Source organism: Pseudophryne corroboree, chromosome 11 (assembly GCF_028390025.1).
Source record: "Pseudophryne corroboree isolate aPseCor3 chromosome 11, aPseCor3.hap2, whole genome shotgun sequence".
NCBI lineage: Eukaryota > Metazoa > Chordata > Amphibia > Anura > Myobatrachidae > Pseudophryne > Pseudophryne corroboree.
This window is the reverse complement of record NC_086454.1, coordinates 61,454,533-61,466,722: the sequence shown is the minus strand read 5'-3', so window position 1 is coordinate 61,466,722 and position 12,190 is coordinate 61,454,533. Positions and strand designations below refer to the sequence as shown.

The following is a 12,190-nucleotide window of genomic DNA, read 5'->3' as shown; positions in this document are numbered from 1 at the left end:
GATGCACACGCAGCTTCTGCTAATTAAATGATATGTGTCATGCCTATATTCTGTGTGCGACTGTGGCTGTATCTGCATATGAAATGCTACATTACAGTAATTTTCAGGAATACGCTGTAACATAGCATTTCATATGCAGGTACAGCCGCAGTCACACACAGAATATAGGCATGCCACATATCATTTTAATCAGCAGAAGCTGCTTGTGTCCCTAGGCATTTACCTAGTTTGCCTATGCCTAGGGCCGGCTCTGGCCATGTGGCCAATCCACCATACGGAACCTTTCATTTGGATGTAACTTTGTTTTGCTGTGTTTAAATGAGCTCAAAGAACTGGGTGGTATCTTTCGCTGTTTGTGATGGGGTGGGACAGAAATAGTCCATGATACATCTCTTTTTAGTAAAGCTGCAATGTCAGAGCACAGACTAAAAAGTGCAATTAATCTTCATATATTAGATAAGAATATTTTATGTTTTATGAGTAGTTGTGTTTTACACAGCATGACTCCTTCCTAAAAGTTATTCTGCAGCATTTTCTTTTGTCAGTTTGCTTGTATTCTAAAGGAAAAAAAAAATCTGTTGAAGATGTTTCTATAACCACTGTGTAATTAATTGGAACAATGCTGTTCCAGTCTATAGAAAGCTGGCACAATGTTACAAGGATTCAATTTCTCTACCCTGTTAATGTGTTGATAAGAACTTTATTGGCTGTCGCTATCATTTAGAACGCTGGAAGAAATTATTAAGTATTATAATTTAGCGAAGGTTTAATCTGGTCCTGGCCTGATTCAGAAATGGATGCAGATCACACAGTTCCTGTGTATTTGCACACAGCTGCTGTGCAATAATATGCCAATGCCATAGGAGGTGTCTTGTGTTGAGGATGCAACAACGCATCATCTCTGTGAACACCGGTCATCTGAGTACAGGACTATAGAGAGCTGGTCTGAGGGCAGCCATACAATGGTGTCGGAGATGATCCGATGGTGTGTCCGGCTGCATTACCATATTAGTGCTATTACTGATGCTTCTATGTAAACGGCAGCGATAGCAACTCCAACCAAATCTGAGTGACCCCCAATATGCTTTAGAAGTTAATATTACTGCATAAATAAAACATTATTGTCTCCGAGGGAATCTTACTAACCTTTTACACACTCCTCTCTTCAGAAGATCTGACTTATTACTTATACATGTCCTTGGCAGGGATTTGACCACTGTATTCAATAATGCTGAATAAAGAATGGGATAGGTTTATTTCAGGCATAGAACTGTCCACACAGGCATGTTTCTTTCATTGTCGGAAAGGCTTACTAAGTCAGTGTCTCTAGGAAAAACAGAGCAGGCAAGAATTTCCAAAGTCAGTATCTGCCATTGTTGTAAAGGAAAACTCTCCTATGTGTTAATGCACATTTGTGATAATAGAGACTGGAGATGGATTCTAACGGGGAGACTTTATTTTGGCAAAAATGTGTCTTATTCATAAAGAGATGTGATTAGAATACACTAGGAGACTGTGCTAATTAATTTGATATGACATTCGTATATCTGTATGCATACCTCCCAACATCTATGGTAGGGGATGCGGGACTTTTGTGCAGCGATGCTGCAAAACCGATTTTTAAAGGGGGCGTGATCTATGAAAAAGGGTGTGTGGCTTCATGGGAGTACCGCAATCACGAGCCATGCCTCCATTTTCATCACTGAGGGGGCATGCCCAGCGCTCTGTGAGCTGCTGGCATGCCCCCCTCTCCCTCTGTATCCAGTGAATAGATGCTGCAAGTCTCCGAACTCCCCCCCCCCCCCCCACCACGGGACACTGCGGCCCGTGGGTGGGACTTCAGGACAGTCCCCAAAAAACAGGACTGGCCCGCGAAAATCAGGACAGTTGGGAGGCATGTGTATGTGAGTCTCTGCAGGTGGGATGTGCTAAAGAAGAAATGAGGTAAAAACTCTGCTTTTTTTTGTTTGTACCGCATTTCTAGATGTACTAAAGCAGGTGCTCCGATGTGGAGGATAACTTCAGCTATAGTTGGTACATAAGCGATTAGTATGGATGAGATTTGTGGCAGGATGTACATCGCAAGGTCAGTACAGCCCACCCTGAATCTGTACAGGAAGTGCTACGGATGCAGCAGCTGCGGCTTTTTTCCATGACAAGTTCCATTGTGCTTTGCATACAGACTCAGTCATACACAATATACAAAATGTAATCAAATTAATCAGCTCAGTCTCCTGATGCATCCTAGTCTCATCGCATTGTGACTAAGATGCATTTTTGGGTTAAAAAGATGCTAGAAAGACACTTGGTGCAGAGTCACACAGAACCTGGTGCCTCAAGTGCGCACTACTTGGGGCTGTTTGCCGTGACTGCAGGGAAAATGAATGAGGACACATCTGTACGTCTGTTGTATCACACGCTCAATAAACCACACTAGCTGGTTAGGCTCCACTGGACTTATCCTTTGGTCAAGTCACATTTCCCGCTCTCCCAAACCACCACCTGTTCACAGATTTACAACACCTAGTACCTTGGGTACTTTTCTAGTTTGTTTTCGACAATAAGATGCATTTTTTTGAAAATTTTTAACAAAGCTCCATGTGCCAGTGATATTTGGGAAGATGCCGCTGGTCACTAGAGAGGAATGGCTGGCACAGTCTATGCCTACTATGTGCGGCACCAAGATATCACCAGGAAGATGGCACTGCTGCCACCGGCAAAAGCACAGGTATACTGAGGGGTATCGGACACGAGCCACCTCCGGGCACCTCCAGCAGCCCGGGCCTGGGTAATTTGTACCCGCTTCCCCCCCTTCCCCCCTTTTGGTGCTATTGCTTATGCTGTGTGGTGTGTTGAGGGTAGCTGTATGAGGTAGGGATGAGCGGGTTCGGTTCTCTGAGAGCCGAACCCTACCGGACTTCACGCTCTGAGCCCGGTTCCGAGTCAGGCACGGATTTTCCTGCCTGACTTGGAAACCAGAACGAGGCAAAACGTCATCATCCTGCTGTCGGATTCTCACGGGGTTTGGATTCCATATAAGGAGCCGCGCATCGCAACCATTTTCACTCCAGTCTCAGAGAGTGTAGTGAGAGGACGTGTCTTTGTCCTCAGTGTCTGTGTGGGGGCGGGAAAATGGAGTGGCGAGTCTAGTGCTGTCTTGTGCAGTCCAGTCCAGTGTAGTCAGTGTCTTATGCCGCATCACAGTGTTGGTGTCCAGTCACAGTGTTGGTGTCCACTGCTGCTATATGTCCCCAGTGCTGCTGGCTGCTGTATAAGTCCCTTGTATTTTTGCTGTGTTGTCCTGCATTAGACCAGGGGAAGTGTCTTGTGTAGCATTAGTCCAGTGACCAGTCACAGTGGTGGTGTCCTCTGCTGCCATATATCCAGTGTTACTGCCGTATAATTCCCGAGATACTGGCATATAATTCCTGTGATACTGACGTATAATTCCTGTGATATTGCCGTATAATTCCAGTGATATTGCCGTATAATTCTCAGAATACTGGCGTATAATTCCTGTGATACTGCCACATACTTCCCGTGATACTGACGTATAATTCCTGTGACATTGCCGTATAATTCTCGGAATACTGGCGTATACTTCCCGTGATACTGGTGTATAATTCCTGTGATATTGCCGTATAATTCCTGTGATATTGCCATATAATTCTCGGAATACTGTCGTATAATTCCTGTGATACTGCCATATAATTCCCGTGATACTGGAGTATAATTCCTGTGATATTGCCGTATAATTCCTGTGATATTGACATATAATTCTCGGAATACTGGTGTATAATTCCTGTGATACTGCCATATAATTCCTGTGATACTGCCATATAATTCCTGTAACATTGCCGTGTATAATTCTCGGAATACTGGCGTATAATTCCCGTGATACTGGTGTATCATTCCTGTGATATTTCCGTATAATTCCTGTGATATTGACATATAATTCTCGGAATACTGGTGTATAATTCCTGTGATACTGCCATATAATTCCTGTGATACTGGCATATAATTCCTGTAACATTGCCGTGTATAATTCTCGGAATACTGGCGTATAATTCCTGTGACATTGCCGTATAATTCTCGGAATACTGGCGTATAATTCCTATGATATTGCCATATAATTCCTTTGATATTGCCATATAATTTCTGTGATACTGTCGTATAATTCCTGTGACATTGCCGTATAATTCCTGTGATACTGCCATATAATTCTCGGAATACTGCCATATAATTCCTGTGATACTGCCATATAATTCTTGTGAAACTGGCATATAATTCCTGTGTTATTGCCGTATAATTCTCGGAATACTAGCGTATAATTCCTTTGATACTGCCACATAATTCCCGCGATACTGGCGTATAATTCCTGTGACATTGCCGTATAACTCCTGTGATATTGCCATATAATTCTTGGAATACTGGCGTATAATTCCTGTGATACTGCCGTATAATTCCAGTTATCCTGCTGTATAATTCCATATAAATCCATATAATTCTGTATAAATCCAGTCCAGTGGTGCTGCCATATTAGTTCAGTGGTGCTGTCCTGTGCTTTATATTATTTACTCCATATAAAGGGGTTATTAATATTTAATCCAAATAATTTTTACAGGTTTACCCTGTGAGGTGTAGGGGTACGCTCTCTTGTGCCGCATATTGTGTTACATAACTCCAGAAAAATAATGGAGAACAAACAATTGGAGGATAAAACAGGGGGGGTCATTCCGAGTTGGTCGCTAAGTTTTTCGTTCGCACAACATATTCGCAAAGTTGCGTAAGTGTAGTAAATTTGCGAACATCCGCCCCCAACGTATTTTTGCACATTCGTACGCAGTATTACACAAAGTGGGCGTACGCCAAATGACATCGCAGCAATGCGAAACCATCGCAGCATTGCGAAACTATCGCATTAACACATACTTCATCGTAAAATTACTAAGTTTTAGTATATTTACCCATCCATGTTAAAAGTGCACACTTTTGTGGACAAACGCACCACAATGCTTTTTTTCCCCCTATTCAGTGGAATTACACCTTTATGTTAAAAGTCCACAAGCCCTCCTCAATTACGAACCCAATTAGTGTAATTAATGTCAATGGTCCTGACCAATTAAGTCTCCAAAGTAAACCAGAAGAACACTTTGTAGCTCTAATTGGCCAGAAACATTGTTGTTTAAATTTGTAAAATATAGATATTGTAATTTTTATTGTTATAATGCAAATGTTTGAAGTATTGTGTATATTGTAGTGTGTGAATAAATGTCTTTTCATGTATTTAAAAACCATAACCTCCTAACGAGTTTTGTGTGTGTAGAATTTTGTGTTTTATATTTTTATTTTTAAGCTTAAGTAAGATGTGTGAACTGTTTAAGGTCACCAATTTCTGCAAGGCAATGTGCTGTTCCTTTATAGCATAAATAAGCACAACACCCACTTAACTTCAACAATTTTATTATTTTTTTAATTTTTTTTTTTTTTTTAAAAGAAACTTTTAACAAAATTAAAATAAAAATATCACAGATTTTTTTCTATTGCCTCGATATCTGCTAACACTTCCCTTAAATGGGCTTTCAGCCGCCCTAAAAGTTCAGGCAAAGTGCTGGGATCTCCAACTGCAGAATCTGAAAAGAAGAGTCAAAGAAAACATTAATAACTTACTCACATTACCTATTATACAAGCAGGGCACAAAGCACACTTTATGGCAGGCCTGGCCAAACTGATGCCCTCCAGCTGTTGTGAAACTACATAGACCAGCATGCCTTGACACAGTTTTGGGGACAGAGAATGCAAAACGGTGTCAGGGCATGCTGGAATGTGTAGTTTCTCAGCAGCTGTATGTCCGCAGTTTGGAGAGGCCTGCTTTAATTCCTAAGTGACGACATCATGGCTGTTTTCAAGATAAATCAGTAGCAGAACAACACACAAGCCTGCTCAGCAATCTTTTTTTGTTTATTACAAGAAAGTGGACCACACCATGGGGTACATTTATTACTACTGGAGTTCTATTTAAGAAGGGACGTTGCCCATAGCAACCAATAAAAATAAAAATATTATCTTGTAAAAGTGGACTTACAAATTTAAACTATAATCTTATTGGTTGCTATGGGCAACGTCCCATGTTAAAGAGAACTCCACTTAAGTAGAAATGTTACCATCAAAACTGAGCACAGATAAACCATGTTGTCCTGGCAACCCTGTTGAACTAATGAGTGTCGACCTAGAGTGGACACACAAAACATTGCACACATAACACTACATATAATGACACTCTTTAAAAATTCAATGCAACATGTACACCATGAATAATAACTCTTTTTTTTCCCCTTGGTAGCGTATTCCCAACAGTACAACAGGGCATGTTTTGAGATTGTAAGTCTAAGTAGGTAATCATTATTGTAAAAATGTAAAAACACTTACTTTCCTCCACAACATTGTCACTTAGCCCATCTGGGGCTTCTTCAGCCCATTCGCTGGGTGGTGATGCCAGCTGGATGGGGGAAGGCGGCTGGATGGGGGAAGGAGGAGGGGTTGGGGAAGGAGGAGGGATGGGGGAAGGAGGCTGGATGGGGGAAGGAGGAGGGATTGGGGATGTTATTTCAGAGGGTGGGTCTGATTGAGAGGGCGAGGGGGGCGGAGAGAATGTTAGGCCAATAGAGGGTGAGGGGGGCTGAGAAGGTGATTTGGAAGTTGAAGGAGAAGGGGTATGGGAAGGAGGAGAAGGGGTCACAGAAAGAGAAGGAGAGGTGGGGTGAGAAGGGGAGTGGAAAGTGGAGTGGGCCTGGGAAGCTGAGGGTGACTGGGAAGCTGAGGGGGATTGAGAAGCTGAGGGGGACTGGGAAGCTGAGGGGGACTGGGAAGCAGAGGGGGATTGGGAAGCTGAGGGGGACTGGGAAGCTGAGGGGGACTGGGAAGCAGAGGGGGATTGGGAAGCTGAGGGGGACTGGGAAGCTGAGGGGGATTGGGAAGGGGAGGGGGAGTGAGAAGGGGAGGGGGACTGGGAAGTGGAGGGGGAGTGAGAAGGGGAAGGGGGCTGAGATGGTGCCTCATGTGTTGCTTGCCGTTGTGGTCGTCCTATAATGATATTTGTGTTAAAATTTAATTTGCATGTTAAATTACATACTAAACAATTGTAAATTTCACTGTTCTGTTCCATGTAAAAGACACAGTGGTTTTTTTTAAACAAAAAAAAAAAAAAAATCCTCTTCATGTTGCCCACAGCAAACTAAATGAATCCAAGAAAATTATTTGGACGCTCATTCCTTAATCTATTCCATTGAGTCATATTGATTGGTCTAGGCAACATCACCAGATCACTATTCAAGCCACCTTATTATATAGACAGCACTGATCAAGTTTTTTGGTACAGTTTCCTGCCTGGTTTTTTTTTCTGGAAAACATGCACTTGTTTGGTGACATTTTGCTACAGTCAGTACTGTTTGCCCTAACCACACACACTGTCCTATTGTAAAAAAATGTTCACTCAGTGTTGCAATTAGCCTACCACTTAGTGTAAATTTGCACAATTTATGCTATTAATCTTATGTAATGTAACTTACTGCGTGCATGCATTGCGCGGATTTGCTGCCGGATCTCCGCCAACAGCTCTGGAGTCCTCCTGCGGAGATCACTCCATCTCCTCTCCAACTGTATTATTGTCCGCCTGCTGCGGACGCGAGAACGCAGCAGGCGGCGGACCTCCGCGTAGGCCTCGCGCTTAACCCGATTTGGGATGAAGCGCCCAACGCGGCCTACGCGGCAGTCCATCACCGCAACCAGGACGCGGAGCTCCCGCCTGGTGAAAGGTGCCGCACGCATCATGGCAATGGCGTTTTCCTTATTTGGGCATATATTTATAGTGTCTGCTAGCATGTGATTGGTCCAAAATCTATGCTGTAATTTCTAATAACTTTATTGATCTTTGCAATGCTGGGAAGAGCAGAGTGTTAATTAGCACGAGCGGAAATACGCATTCGCAGAAGGAATTTTAAAAAAAATAAAACATAAAACAAAACAAACAGACACAGACACACACACAGTTTTGGGTAAATTCAGATACATATCTGTGTACTCACCACAGTTTGTGTGATCATTCAGCTGGACAGTCACAAAGTGGACAACATTAAGTTTCATTTGTTTGTGTGTTTGTTGAAATAAACAGGATTTTAGGATAGAAAACAAATAAGGACACTATTTAGCAACATCACAGTATTGTTTTTGCAAATAACACATTGTAAGCTTAACGTGTTAACGGATTTAGTGGCAAATAAATATTACATATTCCAAAGCCAAAAAATAATTACCCAATGGCCTTACAATAGCAAACAAAAGGACAAAATTAATCAAAATACAAAAGCATACTGTGGTTTTATTTTGATTAAAAAAGAGAAACTTAAAACACTATACCTGAAATATTCCGCAACAATGCTTGCCCTGACTTGGCTCCCCCTCCGTGTAACACTCCCCCCACCGAAGTGTCGGACAACCCCTGGCTCCTCATCAGGCAATTCCTCTGTCTGAGGAAGCTCTACGCTACTCCTTACCGCGATGTTGTGTAGTATAGCGCACAGGACCACTAGTTTACTTGCCATCTCCGGCGAATACATGATGTCGCCACCAGTGCGGTGGAGCACACGAAACCGCCCTTTAAGGACCCCAATTGTGCGCTCCACCAGCTGCCTAGTGGCAGTAAGCGCGGAGTTAAATGCCGTCTGTGGTCCTGGCCTGGGATTACGGTAAGGAGTCATGAGCCAGGGGGTGCAAGGATATCCACGGTCTCCTGTTTGATGATAAACCAAAATTAGAAATAGTCTATTTTTTAAAAAATTAAAATATTTTACACAAAATTGTGCAACAACTCACCCAATAACCACATGTCTGCTCGTTGACTTGATCTTAATCTGTGCCATATCCCTGATTGTCTAATGACATACGCATCATGGGAACTTCCAGTAAACTTTGCATTCAGGGAAAGGATCTGGAGGGATGGCCCACAAACAACCATTACATTCAGAGAATGAAACAGTTTCCTGTTTCTATAAATTTCTTCATTATGTTTTGGTGGCTGAATAGCTACATGTGTGCCATCCACAACCCCAATAACATGTGGGAAGCGACTACCACCTTCCTCAAATTGCCGCTTCACCACATCTAGGGCACCAACATCCAAAGGCATAGCAATAAATTGCTTCACACGCTTTAGGAAAGCCTGGCAGACACGCCGCAGGACCTTACTGAACTGGCCCTGCGACATGCCAACCAGGTCTCCTACCACATGCTGATAAGAGCCTGTAGCCAAAAAATGTAACACAGCAAGGAATTGTGTCAATGGTGGTATTGCTGTAGGATACCGAATTTCAGACTCCAGATCACTCTCTATTATGGAGAGAGTGTCTAGGATTAGATGTGGTGGCAGCCTGTATCTACGTACAACCACATCATCTGGCATCCCAAAAAGTAGGACACGGGGTCGGAAAATTGGTGGCCTAGCACGCCTCCGTTGCCTTGGTTGATGAGGAGCCGGTTGTGGTTGTGGGGCTGGCGGTTGGGGTGGGAGTGCTGGCGTGGGTTGGGGAGGTAGGGCTTCGGCAGCAATAAATATTGACATCACACACTTTAAAAAAAAAAACAAAAAAAGGTTGAATAAGACAAAAACAAAGTCCAAAAAATATACAACCAAAATTTTTTTTAAAAAAGGGGGTGTCAACTTACTGCAGGAGCGTAAGACATTTTTTCTGAGTTCAATTCAGGAACAAAAGGAATATTATCACAAAAAAGATAAACAAAATTATTTTTTGGATGAAAGCTACATATGTTAAATTGTAAATGTTAAAAATAGTATTTAAAAAAAAACACAGCATCAAACACATCACAAACACCTACTAAAAAATAATGACTAATTGGTTTAAAAAATTACAATAAAACAAACAAAAAGTTAGCCCTTTAGTAGCTAGTCCAGCCAAGAACAACACTACTTTGCTGATCAATCCTGGTAAAAAACATAGCATTTATTAACAAGATGGAAAACAAACATTATCAAAACACTTTGAACAAACACAAACAGGCACCAACACAGGCCAAGGGAACTTACCTGATCCAAAATAAAGAAAGGACCAATTTGTGTTATATAGCACACAAATTTGAAATAATAGACTCGGGTTACGTCACCCAAAACAATTCTCCTACAAGAGACCAAAAATGACAGTCAAAAACAACATACAGACCATTAACACAAACAGGCACCAACACAGGCCAAGGGAACTTACCTGATCCAAAATAAAGAAAGGACCAATTTGTGTTATATAGCACACAAATTTGAAATAATAGACTCGGGTTACGTCACCCAAAACAATTCTCCTACAAGAGACCAAAAATGACAGTCAAAAACAACATACAGACCATTAACACAAACAGGCACCAACACAGGCCAAGGGAACTTACCTGATCCAAAATAAAGAAAGGACCAATTTGTGTTATATAGCACACAAATTTAAAATAATAGACTCGGGTTACGTCACCCAAAACAATTCTCCTACAAGAGACCAAAAATGACAGTCAAAAACAGCATACAGACCATTAACACAAACAGGCACCAACACAGGCCAAGGGAACTTACCTGATCCAAAATAAAGAAAGGACCAATTTGTGTTATATAGCACACAAATTTGAAATAATAGACTCGGGTTACGTCACCCAAAACAATTCTCCTACAAGAGACCAAAAATGACAGTAAAAGCAATGAAGCACAGGTTTATTTGCACAAATGGACTAGCAAAATATATATGTGTAAAAAAGACTAACAAACAATCAACATAAAATAAAAACTTTAAAAAAAACAAAAAAAAACAACAAGACGAATTCCAGAATACTCACAAACGTAAATTCGCAGACAAAATGCTACACTGTCTATATTCTAAACGCAAACGAAAGGACAAATGTATGCTTGACAATTACTCACTTGGAAAAATCCTATAGCACCTTCACGCACAAGCCAACAAACTCAACAGTGCAAGAAACTCCAAACTACCTACACTCACAGCGTGCAAAGTAGGCCCTTAAATAAGCAGTGCAATCAGTAACCAGATTAACATTGTACACCTGTGTGAATTAACGCGACGCACGTAGGTATAAATAAGCACACACCTCGGCGTACACACGTCATCGCAAACATGGCTTCTCGTGAGCAAATCGCAGCAGAGATGGACCGCATTGCAGAGCAGGAGATGGCATTGCGGAAAAGACGCCTAGATTGCCAAAGGCGCATGTTGGAATACGCCTCTGCGGATGTTGAAGAGGCAGGACCTAGTACTCTGCAAATGTCTGCTTCTGAACCCCAACAATTGACTGGGGATACCCTGCCACACACACATAGTGACCAAACTGAGGGAGAATTGGCTTTAGCCACACAAACACAACAGACAGAAGCTGCTAGTGAGGAGGAAGATGGTGATGACCAACAAGAAGAAACCTCACAGGCTACCTCCAGACGGAAGAAAAGACAGCCTGCATTCACTAAGAGGGAGTTGCGTGTTTTGGTCACGCAGGCCATGTCCAAAATACATAGAGGCCCAAAAAACATGGGGGCTGCTTCAAAAGATCGCATCTGGAGAGACATCACAAAATCTGTGAATGAAGTTGGCTCTGTCGTCAGAACATCACAGGAAGTGAGACGACGGTAAGTGCATCTTGACAGTCATTTTTCTGTGATAAGTTGACTAAAAAATGTAGTTACATGTGATGTTATGTCTAGCAAACACAAGCAGAACACGTGTCCTATATATTAGCTTAGACAAATAATAAGACTCTACTTTGTCCCTCTTTCACAATACATATGTAGGTGGGCCGACTTCAAATCCCGCCTGAAGGCAAAGAGGGCTGCGGAGTGGAATGCCTCAAGGGCTACAGGTGGAGGAGCACCTGTCGCTGTGGAGTATACTGACTTGGAGGAGATGGCGATGCCCTGTGTCAGTTATGAGGAGGGCCAAGGGGTGTCTCATATGGACACGGACCTGCCTGAGATCCTGACGGGACATGACTTGGAAGGTAAGTTTACACATTTAGTTGTCTGTAATTTTGACTGTATTTATAATAATAAACTAATTTTGTATCCAACTTTTTCCCCACACATTCTTCTATTTGCTTGCCACAAAACACAGCACAGGGGGGTGATCCGTTTGAGTC

The 12,190-nt window shown here is 42.2% G+C and overlaps 1 protein-coding gene across 1 annotated transcript; it reads right to left on the bottom strand.

Moving 5' to 3' along the window:
* Window positions 1–6,907: 6,907 nt before the first annotated feature.
* LOC134969927 (putative nuclease HARBI1) lies at window positions 6,908–9,619 on the bottom strand. Its single transcript, XM_063946090.1, has 4 exons — window positions 8,873–9,619; window positions 8,417–8,789; window positions 8,086–8,107; window positions 6,908–7,084 (listed from the first exon to the last, which is right to left on the bottom strand). Exons 1-3 carry the CDS (start codon window positions 9,615–9,617, stop codon window positions 8,104–8,106), a joined length of 1,122 nt encoding a protein of 373 aa, XP_063802160.1. The 5' UTR covers window positions 9,618–9,619; the 3' UTR covers window positions 6,908–7,084; window positions 8,086–8,103.
* Between the last annotated feature and the right edge of the window lie 2,571 nt (window positions 9,620–12,190).

Excerpts from the sequence above, each read along its gene's own strand:
- LOC134969927 (XM_063946090.1), bottom strand. The coding sequence starts at position 9,617 with ATGTCAATATTTATTGCTGCCGAAGCCCTACCTCCCCAACCCACGCCA. Across the intron at positions 8,790-8,872 it reads AGCAGACATGTGGTTATTGG|GAGACCGTGGATATCCTTGC; the intron begins GTGAGTTGTTGC and ends ATCATCAAACAG.